Source organism: Chlamydotis macqueenii, chromosome 6 (genome assembly GCF_036417535.1).
Source record: "Chlamydotis macqueenii isolate bChlMac1 chromosome 6, bChlMac1.mat, whole genome shotgun sequence".
In the NCBI taxonomy this organism is placed as follows: domain Eukaryota; kingdom Metazoa; phylum Chordata; class Aves; order Otidiformes; family Otididae; genus Chlamydotis; species Chlamydotis macqueenii.
The window spans coordinates 13,082,860-13,101,813 of record NC_141561.1 but is presented as its reverse complement, the minus strand read 5'-3'; the positions used below and the strand labels follow the sequence as shown (position 1 = coordinate 13,101,813).

General features: G+C 46.0%; 1 protein-coding gene across 1 annotated transcript in view; it reads right to left on the bottom strand.

The window, feature by feature from the left end:
• The window catches only part of TFCP2L1 (transcription factor CP2 like 1), a 32,356-nt gene extending 17,811 nt beyond the window's left edge, over window positions 1–14,545 (bottom strand). Inside the window, exons 1-2 of the mRNA XM_086750940.1 lie at window positions 14,484–14,545; window positions 9,958–10,109 (exon numbers count right to left, since the gene is read on the bottom strand). Of these exons, the coding sequence (XP_086607066.1) occupies window positions 9,958–10,109; window positions 14,484–14,545 (214 nt within the window). The remainder of the gene's footprint in view (window positions 1–9,957; window positions 10,110–14,483) is intronic.
• Between the last annotated feature and the right edge of the window lie 4,409 nt (window positions 14,546–18,954).

Here is an 18,954-nt window from a genome sequence, read left to right as displayed (position 1 = left end):
GGCAAAGGAATGCTGACAGTCAAATGCAGAAAGCAGAAGGAGGGGGAGGGGAAAAAAAAAGCAAGCATTTATCCTCCCAAACCGAAGCACATCCAGCAGGCAGAGGGATCACCTCTGAAACAACCAAATGCAACTATTCAGGGCATCAGGTACACACAAAGATTTTTCTGACAAGAAAAACTATAGAACCCCCAGGGTAAACAGGCAAGAGTGACAGAGCTGGCATCTGAACTTGTTCCTTGACTGCCCGCACCTTTTTAGCGAAAAGCAAAAATAAAACTTAGCATAATACTTGCAGAAGCATCCCATGTGCGGACACTCAGCAGCATGAGGAACAAGGGCAGAATCCTCCCTCCCCAGGCCACAAACAGCAGTGGATATTCTGCAGTCGCTTACTGCAGCCTCATTTGACAAGATGCTGTAGGAGATGTTTATCCAGTGGATATTGTGAATTCACCAGCTACACAATAGGCCATCCTGAAAGCTCCCGCTATGCTAGGACCATGGAAGTCCTGCAAAGGAGGATCAACTGTGGGCCAGGAAACGCAAACGGCAACAGCCAGGATGGCAAGAGCCATCCTGACACTGCAGGCCCATCTTGCCCCACAATCCCATCCCCAACATGGCACCCAGTTCTAAGCACCTAGGGATGGGGCAGGGTGGATACAACCAGCCCTTTCCTGGCCATAACTTCCCAGTTTCTGGTACTCTGTGGCCAGATTGCATCCATATCAACCTGCCTAGTCATGACCAATACTCACAAACTCCTCTTTTGTGTGGTCATCTTCCAAACGTGCTTGTACTGTGGCAATAAGAACCACCATTTACAGGTGCCTTGCTTTTGTATTAGCAGCCTTGTCCTTCACCTGCCTCTTGCCCATTTCCGTTCGCAGCAAAGCTACCTTAGCTCCACCAAATACTGAGGATACCTGCCCTATTTGCCACTACCCCTAGGGCAGCAAGACTACAGGAATGGAGCAGACCAACACAAATACTATTCCACCACCACACCACAGAGTCACACTGTCATCATGCCTCTTCCTATGTTTTTCCTCCTTTTACAATCCGCCCCCAACTCAATGGGGTTTCTTTGTCCCCTTCTTTCTCTTTCCCTACCTCTTTCTTGTGGGAAAGCCAAATACATGCCTCAGAGCCAAGTTTGCTGGAGGAAAATTTCAGTGCTCATCTACTATACGAACATTTGGCTGAGCCCTACTCTTCACAGACTTTTGAAGATGGTCTGTTTTACAGCAGTGACACTTCATAGCTAACAGGCACTAATAGAATTACTCATTTACAGTGGTTTCCACTAAAAAGAGAGGGATGTACATTTAATTCCTCCAAGAGTACAGCCTAACTTTGATTTGAGGACACAAAACCAGCCAGCAGACACAGAAACACTTCCAGTTGCTAAGTTCACTCTGTGCATTTGGGCTTCTCTAGTATAGACCTCATCCACTTTGTTGGATGGACCCCACCTAAGCTAAGCCATGGAATAAACTTTGATTTTTAATACAAATTAATCAGTGGAGAAATTACAGACTTCTGATGGAAAGCTGAAAAAATATTTGCCCTGTGAAAATAATTTCTTCCTATATTTCCACTTCTCTAGCATGTACCTGAAATACCCAGGACTATCTTAGTCACATCTGTCCAGCTCAGAAAACCTCAGCCCCCTCTGTGTAAGTAAAAAATACAGGCTTTTACTGGTTTCAACCTGCTCTGAGTCAATTTGGGCAACAGGTTTTATAGCTCTGTAAGAGTAGCTTTGTGTGTAATATTTACTTGAGTTTCAGATAACCAAGAAGAATGGTCCCTGGTGAGGGTGCTGAAGAGGGATGCAGAAGAGCTGAGTATGACTCCTGACTCCACCCAGCAGCTCCCTCAGCTAAGTCAATTCCTTAACTGTGTTTCTTCAGTAAGAAAGTGGGAGAAAGCAAGTCCCACTCCCACACCTGACTCAGTCAGTGCCTACCACAGAGCAGTGGACAAGATGTGATTGACAACCATCCCACCAAAGCAGACTGCACCTTCAGCACAGGTCACAAATGTGACACTGAGCTAGGACGAGAGGAATCTCACTGCTGAAGTACTCACTGTCTAGTTTCAGGAACACATAAATGCTTGGTGGGAAGCAAAGAAAAAAAAAAAAAAGCATTTTTTCAAGCCTCTTTAGAAAGATGGGTCAGTATTGGGACCAGCGCTGTTTAACATCTTTGTTGGCGACATGAACAGTGAGACTGAGTGCACCCTCAGCAAGTTTGCCAATGACACCAAGCTGTGCAGTGCAGTCGACATGCGGGAGGGAAGGGATGCCATCCAGAGGGATCTTGATGGGCTGGAGAGGTGGGACTGTGCAAAACTCATGAAGTTCAAGCAGGCCAAGTGCAAGGTCTTGCACACAGGTCAGGGCAATCCCAAGCACAAATACAGGCTGGGCGGAGAATGGATTGACAGCAGCCCTGAGTAGAAGGACTGGGGAGTGCTGGTGGACGAGAAGCTCAACAAGAGCTGGCAATGCACGCTTGCAGCCCAGAAAGCCAACTGCATCCTGGGCTGCATCAGAAGAAGTGTGGCCAGCAGGTCGAAGGAGGTGATTCTGCCCCTCTGCTGCACTCTCATGAGACCTCACTTGGAGTACTGTGTCCAGCTCTGAAGCCCCCAACATAAGCAGGATGTGGACCAGTTGGAGAGGGTGCAGAGGAGGGCCACGAAGATGATCAGAGGCCTGGAGCACCTCTCCTATGAGGACAGGATGAGAGAGTTGGGGCTGTTCAGCCTGGAGAACAGAAGGCTCCAGGGAAACTTACAGTGGTCTTCCAGTACTTAAAGGGGGCTTATAAGAAAGACAGGGAGAAGCTCTTTAGCAGAGCCTGTTGTGACAGGACAAGAGGTAATGGTTTTAAAACAGAGGGAGGGGGGTTGGAGTAGGTGACCTTTAAAGGTCTCTTCCAACCCAAACCGTTCTACGATTTGTTTGAATCTGGGTCACACCTAAATGAGAACCCCAGATTTCAGCTCTCAGGTGCAAAGGCACATATCCAGGTTCAAAATATTTGTGCATAAACTGGTACACTTTAAACTCTGCTGTATCTAAAATCTGCTGGGTGTTCTCCTGCCTCAGCTCACTGCAGACATGTGCTGGTTTCTCCTCCAAAGAAAGGTGCAGAAAGCACCTCACTACGCTCAGAGGAACTTCTGAGCACTTCCTTCCTTCACAGATACTGAAGATTCACGGAAGTGGGAGAACAAAATGCAGTCTAGGGGCTTCCAGTAGGAGTTGTGCACAGGCTACAATCCAACAAGTTCACAATCCCATTTGAATTTCATCCAGAGGCTAGCAACAGAAGAAAGGATTACAGAAAGAATAGAAAACAGCCTCCTGGTTAAAAGACAACTGAGATTCTAGCTTCCTAGGGACAACAGAAGTCAGATGCTTGACTTATACAGAGGTGCCCTGTCATCTGAAGCAAGATTCATAGTGAGCTTAGGGATGGTGTGGTTTGGAGACAGGGTTGTTTATCCTGGCCTGCCAAGTAAAGACAGAGCTGCCAAACATATGGGGAAATTGCTGCTAGCACAATTAATGGCTTCAGCTGAGACACCAAAACCTACTCAGGGCTGTCTTCAAAGTCAGGCGGGAGACAAATTCCTTCTCCAAAGATGAAGAGGTGCACCACAAGAACCAAAAATACCAAGTAGCCAGTCTCAGAAACGGCAAAAACAAACCGGCTTTGTTAGTCATTTTTTTAAGCCATCCAAATCCAGGAACAGAGTGGAAAGGGGTCAAGGAGCAGTAGGGCACCCCACAATGATCAGGGATGAAGGATGCATAGGTGAGCAGCCACCAGTGAGCACCTGACACTCACAGCCCCACCACACAAAGCCATTGTTGTGCTTGTGATCTCAGGCAAGGGTGGAGCAATGGAGAGGTCACCAGCAGCAGAGCTCCTTGGAATACCCGGGGCCCGGTCAGTAACGGCAGTGATTTTTAGGAAATGAGGCAGTTCTGAGCATGGGACAAAGCAAAAATATCCCCACAAACAGAGCTATAATTAAACCAGAAGCACACCCAGGCAGAGCTGGTCACTCAGACTTCTCTACACTTCATTTAGGCAAATAAATAATTGTTCCAGGAAAACTACAAACATTCAGACAGTTGTGACCCCATAAAAACTCAATTACGTATGAGTTAACGTCAATACAAAACAGCTTTTTTCATTTACTGTAAATCTCAGTGTTTAAAACTGGGTTCTCTGGCTCTAGAAGATTAGACAATTGAATTTGAACTTTAGACTTTTTAAGGGAGGCAAAGGTTCTCTTTTGCCTTCTGTTGCAAGTGATTTCATCTCCTACCCAAGCAATTAGCAACCAGCTTCAAGATGTCCTCTTCAGCTGCTCATCACCTGGTGCTTTCTGCACCTTTCTTTGTAGGAGAAACCAGCACATGTCTGCAGTGAGTTGAGGCAGGACAACACCCAGCAGATTTTAAATATAGCATAGATCAAAGTGTATCAGTTTATGTACAGGTGTCTTGAACCTGGATATATGCCTTCACGCCTGAGGGCTGAAATCTGGGGCTTTCATTTAGGTGGGACCTGGACTCAAACTAAGTCCTTCTTTAGCTTCATGAGGCATCTGCTGCTTATGCACCTCTACAGCAATGCTCCCAAAAAATCACCACAGGTCTTGTCAGATGTTAGTTGTTTTCTCTCATGGTTTGGGGTTTTTCACTGGTTTGTTTTCTGAACTGTCTAGGACTGGCAATAAAGATGACTCCTGGAAGACACTGTAAAGCAGAGATGGCCAGCCTTCCTAACCAGCTGTATACTCAAATCCCCACATGGTCAAGAACCACACACCACATACCACAGATCTGGAGAGCTGAGCAGAGCCCAGGAAAACTCTACAGGCAGGTGACAGCCGGTTACTCTGAAGTATCGCTAAGGGACAGGGCTGGATCTGTCACAGTATGCTCTCAGTGACCCCCTGCCATCAACCTTAACCACCCTCTATTTGGAGTAATTTAGATCTGAGGCTCTGAGCCAATGCAATGCTGGTCATGAAACCAAATCTTGACTTGAATAGCTCACAGTCCACATGTGGTTCTGGCACTACGAGCTGATTCCTTTGGGCAATGACTTTCAGGTTTTTGTGTTTCTTGGCTTTTTGTTTTGTTTTTTTAAAGGAATTATTTTATTTCTTCACATTTACAAGCATTCACATCTACTGCACAGTGCTTGTTTCCTCTCCATGCCTCCTGGTGCAATTTCTGGAATCACCTTCATTGCTCCCATTTCTTTCCATGTTCAAAACTAGTTTCAACCAGCCCTGGTCAAACCACACCCCATATGACTGCAGACCATGGAATATGCAACTGCATCAAGCCCTCTTGCTAAAGCAGCGGTTTGTAATATGGTTGCTGATTGATTGTTTGTCTGAAAAAAATCCCTATCCACAAGAGACACTGAAATAGTGCTAAAAGGCGGGCTAGTTCCAAAAATGTTAGGCGATGTTCATGCTGCAGGCTTCTGGACAGTGTAGCTCTGCTGACAGACACAATCCCTGACCAAAGGAGAGGTGCCAGCAGCAGCTCCCCATGTGAGGACACAGCACCTTTACCAGTTTGGTGGACTGAAGGTGGAGTGGTGTTAAGACATCATACTAATAAGTCTATACTTTGTCCTGTCAGATGAGTAATCCTCTCAAGGTCCAGTAAAGATCTCTTAATGTAGGAGCTGCCCTAAGGATTAGCAAAATAAGATCATGTTCAATTTGGGCTAACAGGGCTCTGGCTCCAGTTTCCCAAAGAATGTGGGAAGGCAAGGAGAAGAAAGATCAGGAAGGACAAGTGTAATGAGTCAGTCTTTGGAAACCAAGCTAAGGATTTGACTCTAGTTACTTCATTTACAGGCTGGTTCTAGACCCACAGCCAGCGAGCACTCTGAGTTTCAAACTGGAGCAGACAAGCCTGGGAGCCTGCCACTGCTGAGTGTCCCCAAGTCAACTTAACACAACAGCTAAGCTCACTCCCTTATGCTCCCTCACAAACACTTCCCTTGCCCTTGATGAAAACTCTGGTCTCCAGCTCAGGAGTCCTCTTGGCTTCCTCCTTCATCCTTGCAGAGAGCCCAGGCTAAAGACCTCTTCCTCCTCAGTGCCGCTGACCACCTCTCTGGGTCCATCCAGTAAGAAGCAAGGCTCATGAGAAGTCACGATACTCCACAAGCCTGGAACCCTCTCCCATTTGTACATAAACACAGCCGCTGGACAGCCCTTCTTCCTAGCCCACATGAAACCCTTTCAGGCCTCACCTGAGTCTCTCCACAGGTTCCTCCATCTCTACTATGCAACTTTGCCTTCAATTTGCTACTCAGTTCTTCCAGCTTCCCCTGCTCTATTGCTGTCAGATCTGACCTTTCTTCTATCCAGTTCTGCACACAGACTATCTCCTGAGCTGGTCCACTCACCAACCACCACTGGATCAGTCACATGCAGACTGTTTTGGGCAAGGAGCAGAGCTGCTTCATAGTGACAGAAGGTCAATTACTGAGTGGTGAAGAGCTTGAGTCAGGAAGGAACATTCGGACAGCAAGTGGCAAGAGTCACCCAGCAAGAAAACCCCAAATCCAGTCCTCACATTTTGGGTAACCACCCACACTAGATATGAATTGCTTTGTTGGAGCTGGGACAGGCACTGTGTCTTTGCCTTACTAGGAACCAGCTATGACTGAAGCTCTCACCAGCACAGACCAGGTGGAGGGACATCCATTAATGAAGTTACCCATTTGCTAAAGTAATCCATCACAAAACTCAGGCATACAAGGAGGAAGGGAAGTTTTGTGTAACAGTGTTTGGCCTGACCATGATAAGCACAGAAAAAGGGTAAGGTGCAAGAGGTGTCCCTTTGCTTACTGTCAGTGTTAGGTGATAAGGTGTAGGGAATGGTGTAAATTGCTTCATGAGATGGCTACAGCACTGCAGCCAGGTCACACTGCTCTGGAGTCAGTCAGCTCTTCTGCCATGCCGTGCATATTTGCTTCAGAGACCTGTGCTGCTTTGAGGTCCTCTTCACATACATACCTCATCAGGCTCATACAACATCATTTTATTAATAGGATTAACTTGCACTTAGCTCTAGCTCAGGCAGGACAATTGAGATCAGTATGGGATTGCCTGGCTTGTGTTGAGCAGGTCAAAGTAAAGAGTAGCAGCACCCTCCTCTGGTTTTGGAGAAGGTATGTGAAAGCACCTACACAACAGGTACCTGCTGGAAAAGGTACCTCAAGAATCAAAAGTGGTTTCCACAGAGAAGTGCTGCTGAAAGGAGAAAAAAATTACTCAAGCACTTTAACTTTTGCTTTTAAATAGACACATTTCCACATTTCTTTTTTTTTTTTTTTCATTCCAGAAGGTCAATGCATGAGGAACATACTTTTGACACAGATGTCATGAAACAGACCAAATACCCTTTTAGGTAGAAATTCATAAACAGAAATGTCTAAGTGAAATGGGAGGTTACCTGCCAGTTCAAATTGATTCTTTGTCCTGCAATTGCAAGACAGACCCTCATCTCTTTTTTTTTCTTTTAACCCCAGGCAATGTCCTCACTGATATTCCACTAACAGAAATTAAACTCCCCAGCTCTGACCACAACTGATTGAAAGGTGTCCAGCATCCCCTTCTCCCCATATCTGTAGTTACCTCCAGTGAACACACAAGCTTCTCACAGCAGCTCATATCCACATGGGAGCAGACTCCAGTCCCTTTTTCCTAACTAGCACAGGCAAGGAATTTTGGGCTAAGGGGCTTTAAGGTAGACATGTCAGACAAATTTACAGTCAAGGTCTGCCCTGCCTACTGGAAAGCATCAATGCCAGGAGCAAGAGTGTAGCCAATGGTATGGACTCTGAAGCAACCTGCTGGAGTGGAGCAGAGTGGCTTTTAAAGTAGGTACATTGCAAGCTCTCAAGGGAAGAAAAAAAAAAATCCATCTACATACAGAGACCTAGAGCATCTCAGTGTAAGAAGGAAGACAAATTGCTTGGAAGCTTAAATAAATGAGGTAAGGATGCTCCTGAGAAGGTGACAGGCAGATGCAAAGCTCCTGCCAAGAGGAACAGAAAGCAGTGAGCCATTCAGCTATCAGGATAGGCACCACCTTCTACCACTAATCACCCCAAAAACCCTCTAGGAAAAGGTGCTCTATCCATCCACCATGGTAAGCCAACAGCACTGAGTGCCCATTTCTTCCCCCAGCCCCTTCCCAACTCTGCCCCACTGCACAGCTCCTGCCAGCCTCATCCCTGCTTTGTTCCTCCAGGCCTGTCCAGCCTCATGCTCTCCAGGGTATATTCTTCAAGGACATGTCCCACCTTCCCCACTGAGGGATGAAGTACAGATGCAGAAGATATACAAGAAATAGTGGTCTGCCAAGGAAACAGGTCAGTACTGTGTCAAGATGGAGCATGAGACAACTACAGTAAGCAGGAGGAAGCCTGATACAGCATGGTCTCTCTGCAAAGGCAGTAACAGCCATACTTTACATAGGAAAACCTAGACTGCTTTAGTCACCCAATTTTCAAAACTCATGGTATTGTATGAGGGTCTAACTATTGTGTGAGTGTCTAACAATATTGAGCTGTCTAACATTTGCCCTACCAAGGTAAAAAAGCAGGCGCTACCTTATGTGTACCAAAATATTTGGCTGTGAACTGCTTTTTCACAACAGAAAATCTTTTACTCCGAAATAGAAAATAATTTAGTGTTTCACAGGAAGATTGATCTCCATTTCACCCTTGATATGCCCCATATTACCTTCTGGGGTTTGCTGTATTTGGATGGATAAACTGGGAAGACAGTCTCAAGAATCTTTCGCTCTGTGAGACAGCACAGTGCCAGCTTATGTGACAGGAAACCTCTGGCTTCTCAGATAGAGGAGCACTTGGCTGATCTTCCAGGGGGCTCCATGGGTCTACCAGCTAGCAACACAGATCCAGCAGCCAGACACCTGAGGCCAGAGCTCTGCTTTGTACAAACATTGAGACAAACATAGCCAGAGCAGCACCTGAGGGAGCTTCATGCTCGGTGCACGAAGCTTGGAAAGCTGGGGCAGTGTCTTCAAGCAGGAGAGGATCTCACTAAGCCAGGGTGGACAGCCTTCGGCTTGCTGCTAGGTGTTTACAAGCTGACAGAAAATAAGTGTAGTAAATTTTAGCATAATCTGTGCCTGGAGAAGTCTGATCCCTCCAGGACCTATGTGTAGGAGGTGCCTCAAAGTGACAGCCAAACTCCAACCACAGATGTGTCTGCACAAATTCTGCCAAAGGCCGGGGGGGGGGGGGGGGGGGAAGCCCAGTGCTTGCTTAGCCAGGAGTGAAAATTAGCCTATGAATGAAAATTAGTTATAGAGGACCTTGCTGCCCTGAACCCCAGCAACTTGTCAAATTAGGATCTGAGCAGAGCCTTATCACCCAGCTGGTGGCAGCGATGTCACACTCTGCCCAGACCACCCATGAACTGTGGATACTTGCTAACTCACCCTCTGGCAATGCCCTCCAGCAGCACTTGGAGACTTGCAATTTGAAGAGCCATCCCCAACCCAAAATTCACCAATCTGCTTAATTAATCTGGCCTTTTAAGATGAAGGTAGGAGGCTGCAGTTTAAGTTGTCTGAGATTAAGCCAGTAACTGGCCACAGGGAACTGTGCATGCTATAATGCTGCTTTAAGTTAACAGTTGCATCAACAGCACTTCATTATTTCGTATCAGTTGACAGCCTGGTATATAAATGTGAAAAATTAAATACTCCTCCTTTCCTCCATCCCCCTCCCCATCTCTCTCCCTCTTTTTCCCATCCCACTGCCCTCCCGGTAAGGCACAAGTATGAGATTCAATCTCTCTCTCATGAACCATTCCCAGGAAATTCACCCTCCTTCAGTGCAGTACACACCCTACCTTGGTTGAGGTAGGTCAGGGTTTCCTCATGCAGTTTCACAGCAGGTGACGTGGCTGTGCAGAGGACGTACTGAAAGGGAGGCAGTTTGGCATCATTCTCTGGAGACAGCTGCGGTTCTTCCTGCTTGAAGATGGGCAGTGCAAGGACATCTCTGCAACACACAATTCACACATATTTAGTTAAAGACTTCACGGAATATTCTCACCTCAGTCTGCATTTGATTCTCATGATGCTTTGAGATAATGGAGATGGTCTCTGGAGAAACACTGAGTTATGATGGCTAAAAAAGAAAGAATCTGGCCTGTATAATGTAAGAAGGCAAGTTCTGCCTCTAGGATGTCAGCACTAGACACAAAAGAACACAGCATTAGCACAATAGACTATTTCTGAGAATCGATATATGTTCCTGAAATATAAATCAGATTTACTTTTCAGTTAACTTTTTTCTGCATCAGGAAAAAAAGCTTATCAAAAATAGATTCTTCATCCTTGTGGAAACACATTTGTTTAAGATTTCTTGGGTTCTCAGACAAAAGCCTTTCAGAAAAAAATAGCAAGAAAGGGCACTTTATTTTGACAGCTGAATGCCAGATTAGTAAAACATCTACAAGTAGCAGCCAAGGGTGAGGAGCAGACAGCTCTGGTGTGAAAAGGAGACATTCAGGTGGCAGGAACTGCTGGATTGACTGACTCAGAGCATCTCCCTGCACTCTAATAAACCTGGTCCCAAGGAATCACATAGCTCTCAGAGCATGGGGCTGCTTTCATAAATGCACACACAGGTGCTCAGGAGCAGCTCCACAAGGATCTGTGCACAGTCCCAGTCCTTTACAAGATGTTCATGCTGACCCGCCCACTGATTCACAGTCAAATTGATCCCAACCCATGCTAATCCCCAAGCAGGACGGGTATTAACAAGGCTGAGAGCGCAACAGAATGATTAGTACAAAATGAGACACCAGGAATATGCCTCCTTATCTTGGCATGTCTGATACCAAAGACCCACATTAGCCTTTCCCATGTCTTAACACTTCCGATCATTGTGTCCACCTACTTAAGGCATTAACATCCTCCCAAATTAGGAGGATTATACTGAACACAGAGGTAGTTCAGAATAGGAAGTGATTATTTTTTCTCCTTCATTTCCTCCAGAAGTGTGAAGATTTGAGATTCCTATTACAGAGGCTGCAGTTCTGCTCCTTTCAGCAATCCCATACACAAAAAGCTTTAAGAAAAATTGTTCAGGAACACACCAGCATGGACAGGCATGCTCCTTATGGAAAGGGCATTAAGAATTTTTTCCTTGCCTGTCCAGTTAATGATCCACCCTGCATTCATTCGTAGCACCCACAACCTTGAAGGCCACCCAGGTCATCAGTGAAACAGTGCAGCAGTTTATAGCAAACTGCTGAAGTACCTGGTTCAAACACAGGTACTCATATTTAAGGCAAGATAAAGCCAGAGAGCAAACAGTGCCATTTCAGATATAGACAGAAGAAAAGAAATACCCATCCCTGTTTCCATTTTCTCTTCCAGCCTCACCCCCTCCATATTATCACCAACTCAAAGGCATCCAGCCCCATTTGCTTACTGGCATTACTGACATAATCACAGCTCTTGCCTAACTGCAGCCACAGAGAGGATTTTTATTTTTTTTTTTTCCCTTAGTGATGATGATTTACTACAGCAATGAAGTGACAGAAATGCCTGCAGTAGATTTCTGAAATAGATAGCATTGCTCCAGACACACGCAGGATCCAACACCGCTCCACAGAGCCTTCTCGCTCACCCCAGATGCCAACATTTGCTCTTTAACACGCTGGTCGGCACAATGCCGTTGGAACGCCCGTTGCTTCACAGGCAAGAACAGATCAAAAACTCTGAAGCCTGAAAGCTCCTGCAGTTCCACAAAAAAAAAAAAACAGCACACAAGATCCAGCCCAGGTGTAACAGTTAAGGGTGAGGAATTTGTACACCCATTCAGCTGAAACAGTTGAGAAATTTAGGCAAGGGGAAGTCAAAATTCAAATATCTTATTTCACATCAGGCTCTTAACAGCCCTACACTTGCTGGAACAGCTGTCTGATCCTTGAAGACTGTAAGCATGGAGGAATCTAAGATTTGGTTTCTGGAAAGCTTCGTCATGTTAAAGCACTGATGAAACCACACAAGTTACTCACATTTTTATTTCTACAGCAGTTGGACTAATGTCCAGTGGTATCTGTGGCTTTGGAGGAAGCTCTTCTAAAATATTTCACCTTATTAAAAATTTTTAGAACTTAGAAGGTTGTGAACAACAGATCAAGGCTTACAAGACTTTCTAAGCTGTAGGTGTATAAGACACAGTATTTGTTCAACTCTCTTCACACAAGAGTTGCAAATCAAGTTTCAGAAAAAGCAGGCTTTTACAACAGTTCCCATCCTTTAAAAAGAAAAAGAAACACTTAAAACTCTCACAGGTTTCACCTTTATGCTAAAGCTTTATAGTTCTGGTCTTAACCAAGGGTTAGTCCGCTTACCTGGGAAGGGAAAAACTTATTTGAGACAGTTCAGCCATCTGGCAGAATAGAGAATGAAATACATACAGGGTTTCCATAAAAATGAATGAAGATTTATAAGGATTTTTCTGTAGTATTGTCTTGCTATAACTACAAATACAACTGAGGTATGGCAGAATTTACACAGGTGTCTCAGATATGCAAAGCCTTTGATTTCTGCAAAGTATAATTGATACAAACTTTTTCTACACCTCCTTCAAGGATTGCACTATTTCAGCTTCCTCCACGAAGTTGCTACAAGCAAGTACAGAGAGCCTTCAGCAAGGCACAGCTCAGAAGAATGCCCCTCTAGAAATGCATGTCTTCACACATTCCCATGGAGAGTGAATTGGCCAGAATTGGAGGTCACTACAAAAAACACAAGGGTTTTATTCAGCTGACCTTCCCTGAAACACCTGAGGCTATTACTGCCATAAAACTGGTTTTAGGGCTTTTAGTCCCAGATCAAAAACACCAGGGTCACAGTGGCAGCTACTCACTAGACCTGAAGTTTGTTCCTAAAAACAAACTAGCAGCCTTCCTGCCAGATCAGGTATCCCTCATCTCCCCAGCTAACATTCAAATCAAAAATAATCAAATATGTTTTCTGGACAATTCCAAGGAATTTGAATTGTGGGCTTGAGCCTGATCCAGACCTGATGATCTTGCAGGACTCTGGTATTACACATCATGGTGCTAATGAGGCAACCTGAGCACTGTAAGCACTCTCCAACACTGAGACCGTACGCACAAGGGCCAATGCTGAGTCTCAGCTGGTACCACCGTTCTCACTGTCCTCAGCTGATCCGCTGTGCAAGCACAAAGCCAGAGAGAACAAGACTTTGGAGGGACACATGTTGTTAAAACAGCCTTACTGAGAGAGAGGAAGGAGGTGAAGCACCTTGTATGAAAAAACATGAAAGCTGCCAGAAAGCAAGAATCTCACAGTATTTTATCATTTGATAATGGGAAATTATTATTCTGTCAAAAAAAGTTCCTTTGCAGAGAGGGGGCAGGAATAGTTAAGATCGCGTGTCTCCTTGAAAGAGAAGTATTATCAGCATTTGAAGCACTTCACCAGACTAACACCATGTTCTCTCAACAGCAGCTATTTGGGGGTACACTTTGAAAGCAAGGCTCTTGAGCCACAGCCAGATTCTCTACTGCTGCAATTCAGGAAAAAAAAAAAAAAAAAAAATCACATGAATTCAGCAGAGCAGCAGCAATTGACACCAGCTGAGAGCTCAGCTTTACATATTCCAGAAAAAAATAATTCATAAGCACCCAGCAGAAGGGAAACTCCCAAAGTTGTCTGCTTTGTTGTCTTTTGGAGAGAGGAAATACAGCTTTGTGCTACACATGTTACAGACTATTGTTTAGCAGCCCTTGTGCTTAAATTAGGCACATTTAATTAAACGCGACTGTGCAGAAGCAGGAAAAAGCTGGTTTAGACAAGTTCAGAAAGTGAAATTCTGAGCTTTTTTTTTTACCCATCATCCCAAAAAAAAAAAAAAAAGAGAGAGAAAGAAGTCCCATCCTGAGAAACTAGATGCCCTCTTAGTTCGCGGACAGACTTTTTCCAGACTTTTGACAGCGCTCCGCGACTGTCGCACCTTCCCCTCCGAGCCGCGCTCCCGCAGTCCCTGAGGAGGGGGAAGCCGGTGAAAGAGATAAAGCGAAACTGCAGACGGCTGGCTAACGAAACACTCGGGGAAATTAAAAAAAAAAAAAAAAAAAGAAAAAGAAAAAGAAAAAGAAAAAGAAAAAGGAAGGGAAAAAAAAAAAGAAAGAAAGAAAAAGGGAGAAAAATAAGAAAAACAGAGCCCACATCTCTCCAAAAAAAGCCAGGAGCGGTGACCGTGGGCAATGCGGCGGCTCCGCCGGGTGCCGCCCGGCCAGCGGGCGCTGGGGATGGAGAACACCCCCCCAAATCTCCCCAGAGTCCCATGCCGAGGGCACCGAGCACCCGACGCTGCCCGTGGACTCACCGCAGGTAGCTGCCGGTCGAGTGCTGGTTGTAGTGCTCCGGCTGCGTGTGCCAAAACAGCATCTTGGGGGGCGAGGAGGATGACGAGAGAGGGCCCGGCGCTGTCCCAGGGGCCGTGCAGCAGGAGCGGGCCAGCCGGGCAGGGCTGCGGCCAACCTGGAGCCGCTGGCCCGCCGGCTCCCGCCGCTTTTATGGCCCAGCCCCGGCGGCCGCGGGTTGGCCGGGCCCGGGGGGGGGCCGGAGCCGGCCGAGCCCTCCCTCGCCCCGCCCCGCCGTCAGACCGGCCTCGCTTCTTGCACCCTCGGGCACGCAGCGGACGGGGCAGCCCCGGGGCGCAAGGCCGGGGCCCCCGGGAGGGGCGGGGGCGGCAGGGGGTGGCCCTGCCCCTGGAGAGGGGAGCGAGGGTGTGCGGGGCAAACCCTGGGCGTTTTGCGGGTGGGAGAGAAAGCAGTTCCCCGGGGCCGTGCAGGGGCGAGGGGGCAGTGCCGGGGCCTGACCTCGCCCCTGGCACCTCCGGGCCCCTCGGTCCGTCCCAGCCCGGCGCCCTGCTCGGTAAGGAGAAACCGGATTCTGCACCGTTTCACATTGCGGATCCCGATCCTGCCCGGCGAGGCTGCCCATTCCCGTGCTTTTCCTGACCCCCAGCTCTCAGGGCACCTTCCTGCCCCCCTAATCCTCCTCATGTTTGACAGTCTGGGGAGAGGCAACAGAAGGGTGGAGGGGGTTTGTTCAGGTCCTGTTGTCTGTCCACCAGCAGAAATGGAAACAGACCTTTAATTACTCTGAGTCATTAAAAATCATCTAAAAATTGGTTTGTCAGGAGACGCCTTCCTACCTGCAAGCTTCCTGGTCAAATTTCAGTTGAGAAAAAGGCAGCTTACATGCTCAGGGCTGCCAGCATGAATTATTATGTACTGCCATATTTCACAGCCAAGATAGCGGCATTTCACTGGCAGATGAAATTTTTACTGTTCTGTTGTGATTATAGAATACTGACACTGGCATAGCAGCTCTAGAGCATCGTTAGGTCAGGCCCCAGAGAGCCAGGCGCAGTGCAACCACAGGCGTTGGCGGTTTGTATCCCGATATAAAATCACAGAATCACAGAATGGTTTGGGTGGGAAGGGACCTTTAAAGGCCATCCAGTCCAACCCCCTGCAAGGAGCAGGGACATCTCCAACCAGATCAGGTTGCTCAGAGCCCCGTCCAACCTGGCCTTCAATGTTTCCAGGGATGGGGCAACTACCACCTCTCTGGGCAACCTGTGCCAGTGTTCCACCACCCTCAGCATAAAAAAAAAAAATTTCCTGATGTCTAATCTGAATCTATCTCCCTCTATTTTAAAATCATTACCTCATATGTCATGAGGTGAAGAACAAGGTAACCTGATGGGTAACTAGGTGGCTTCACACACGCCTTCTGAGTCTCAAAGTTTTTAAGATGCTTTATTTATATCCACCAGTCTCTGTTACTTTCAGACTAAGAAATAGCACAAATAGATGTGCCTTTAAGGTAGTTTCTCTTTCCTCTGTTACTATGCAGCTAGACAAACACCTGGTCCTTTCAAAGCAAAATGGCTTGTCACTTTTTTTATGCTCTTAAAAATATTTTGCTCTGCTAAGACCTTGATTGAGCAAAATCTATTTATAGCTCTTAGCCAGAGAAACAAGACGAAGTTTGCCAAGGTGTCCAAGGGCATCTCTAAACATGGAATATCCTTCCACAGTTTGAGTGTTTTGCTCCCGTGGCTGGAGAAATATGTAGTCCAATGTAAGAGTAAATGACCACATCGTATGAAACAAAGGATCCCATCGAGTCTGGCATGTCAATGTCTTCTTTACTATCTCTCTAGAAAGTAAATATGATGAAGGGAAAATGACTTTAAAATAATCCCATTTGTTTCCTCTCTGGCTTGTTGCTGAATGTAGAAAATAAGGTGAGATCTGCTAATTAATTTTACAGGGACTCTTCCAGCAGCTCTGTCTTCTGAGTCTTCCTGTCCCTCCCATCCCTTTCTTAGCCAAATCTGATGGGGAAAAAAAAAAAAAAAAAAAAAAAAGACATCTTTGCTCTTTGTCTACCTCTCCTGAAAGAAACCTCAGCCCTTTTTTGGTCTAACTCCTGCTTTTCCCCAAGCGCGGAAGTTTGCATCACAGCGTCAAATGCCCTCTCCTGATCTTCAAAATCCACCACATCATACAGACCAAGTCCTCCTCTGCTCCCCTCTGGGGCTCTCTTGATCGCCCAGCATTTGTTCTTCCTCTTTCCCTAACACAGCCCCTCAGTGAGGAAATCTCCACCGCAGCTTTCTCCCCAAACCTCCCTTTGCTCTCCTGCTCCCTCCAAGATGAAAGTGATTTATTTCCCTCTGCTGATTGCTCTTCATCTCTCTTTTTAGATGCTTGTTCAATTGGCCACAATAAAATGCGTTGTTCATATGATTAAAATGGATTGCGTGAATATTTTGTTTGATGAATTTTTCTACTTGAGATAATGCTATGAAGGGACCTTGGGATACTATTTGTGTGAAAAAGTATTTCTAAAATAAGTACCTTTTCCTGTGGACATTTGTGCTTGGCCACAAAGTGAGTTCAAGCTTGCATAAAGAGGAACAATATTTTTAAGTATGTAAGTCCTTTTGAATAAAAAATAAAAAAACCCCTCAGCATACACAGTAAAACTCAAACACAAAACCTTGAAGCATTAATATGTACACTTCCCAATTAAAATGTTATTGCCCCAAAAGTTCCTTCTGCTGCTTTGCTGGTCATTACAATCCCTTTAGCTAAGCACCGAGTGGAGAACGTATGCCCTTCATCTGCTTTGCTGGAGAGTCAAGGGGTTTAGATCAGCTTCTTGGCACTTAGAGCCAACCCAGCAGACTTTGCACTGAAGGGACTGAGATACGGTCACATATTCTGTTCCCTTTCTGCTCTGGAAAAAAGGTGTTGCCATCAGCCAAAGGGCCGAAGGGATGTGAGCACGGGAGCATTAGAACACTGCAGAGGTGGCCAAGTAAAAGCTCAGATCGATAAAAGTAATTAAGCACTTAACTCCCATCAAATTCAAAGGAAACAAAGCGTCTCTATACCTTTATGAATTCCACCGGAAACATCTGAATTGGTTCTGAAAAGTCTAACAGGAGCTTCCATGTCAGATAAGCAATTTTGTGTTCATGAAGCCCAAAATAAACTTAGCTAAAAAATCAAGGTTGAACATTATACTGTATCGAAGAGCTTCCAAAAGCTGCCGTTAGCTCATTATGGCATTGCTCAAGATTACTTAGAGATTACTCCAACGCTTTCCTGATCTGTGGGCCATAGAGCTGCAGCTTGGCTGGATGAACTGTGGGGATCTGAAATGAGCTGCAGAGACTTGGGAAGACTTACTGGGATGGTCACCCAAGCATTGGTACACTTTAAGAAAAGAAAATCAGCATGGTGCCTTTTGTGTTGCCTCTGTGTGTATGTTAGCTCTTAGGGATCCTTGGGGGAACTGTATGTAAGTAGGTTCTGCAAGATAACCAAGAAAAGTGGCTGTACTGTGACTGGGTAATTTGCTCTGCCTTCCCTGGAAAGCACTGAAGGCACCAGAAACTAGAAAGGACTGAAAACCCGAGGTTTTAATCAACTGTGATGTTCTGAATGAAGAAAGAAACAGCTTTTACATAGCCCTTATTGTTCTAAAAGCTGTAAAATCCTTGCTTTGCCTTTGACAGGGTTTGGGACAGCTTCCAGTGGCAAGTGCAGGCTCTGCCAGCTAGCTCACTGACCCCTGAGGTCTCCTCGTCCATCCCATGCAGCTCCGCTTTTCAGATGGAAACCAGCCTCAGTGCGTTCACATTGCCCTCTACAGAACAGCACCTCGGGACGCAGCTGGTGGCCAGCAGTTCCGGGCAATGGCTACCACCAGAAGTATGAATGCAGTCTTGGTGTTACAGCGAGGAAGGATGACACTGAACTGGGAAAACTCAGAACGAACAAGGTCTTGGAAATGTGCCCTATAGTGAAAGAAACAGGGAGCTTAGTTTGGTTTTACTCAGAGGAAGATTAACAGGTGACTCAAACACAGTCTATAAATACTCACATGGGAAATCAACATTTCATAACAAATGCTCCTAAACTTCACAACAAAGATACAGGAGCCAGGGAATAAACACTGCAAATTAATAAACCGAGGCTAAGAACGGACTGCGCAATTTAGCAAGGAAAGTAATCAACCGTGAGTTCAACTTTCCCAAAGTTTGTGGTTAAAGCCCCCTTTCCCCATCCCCATTTTCTAGATGTAAATCAAGACTCAATTTTTCTCCCCTCCGCAAAAAAAAAAAAAAAGTTGAACTGAGAGGAATTCGTTTAGGTCCTACGGCCAGTTTGAGGGAAGAGAACGAAGATGCTCACCAGGACCTTTTCTATCTTTACGATCTCTGACGTCGCCTTGCCAAAGGCTTCCAAATGCCTTCCTATTGCAGTCAC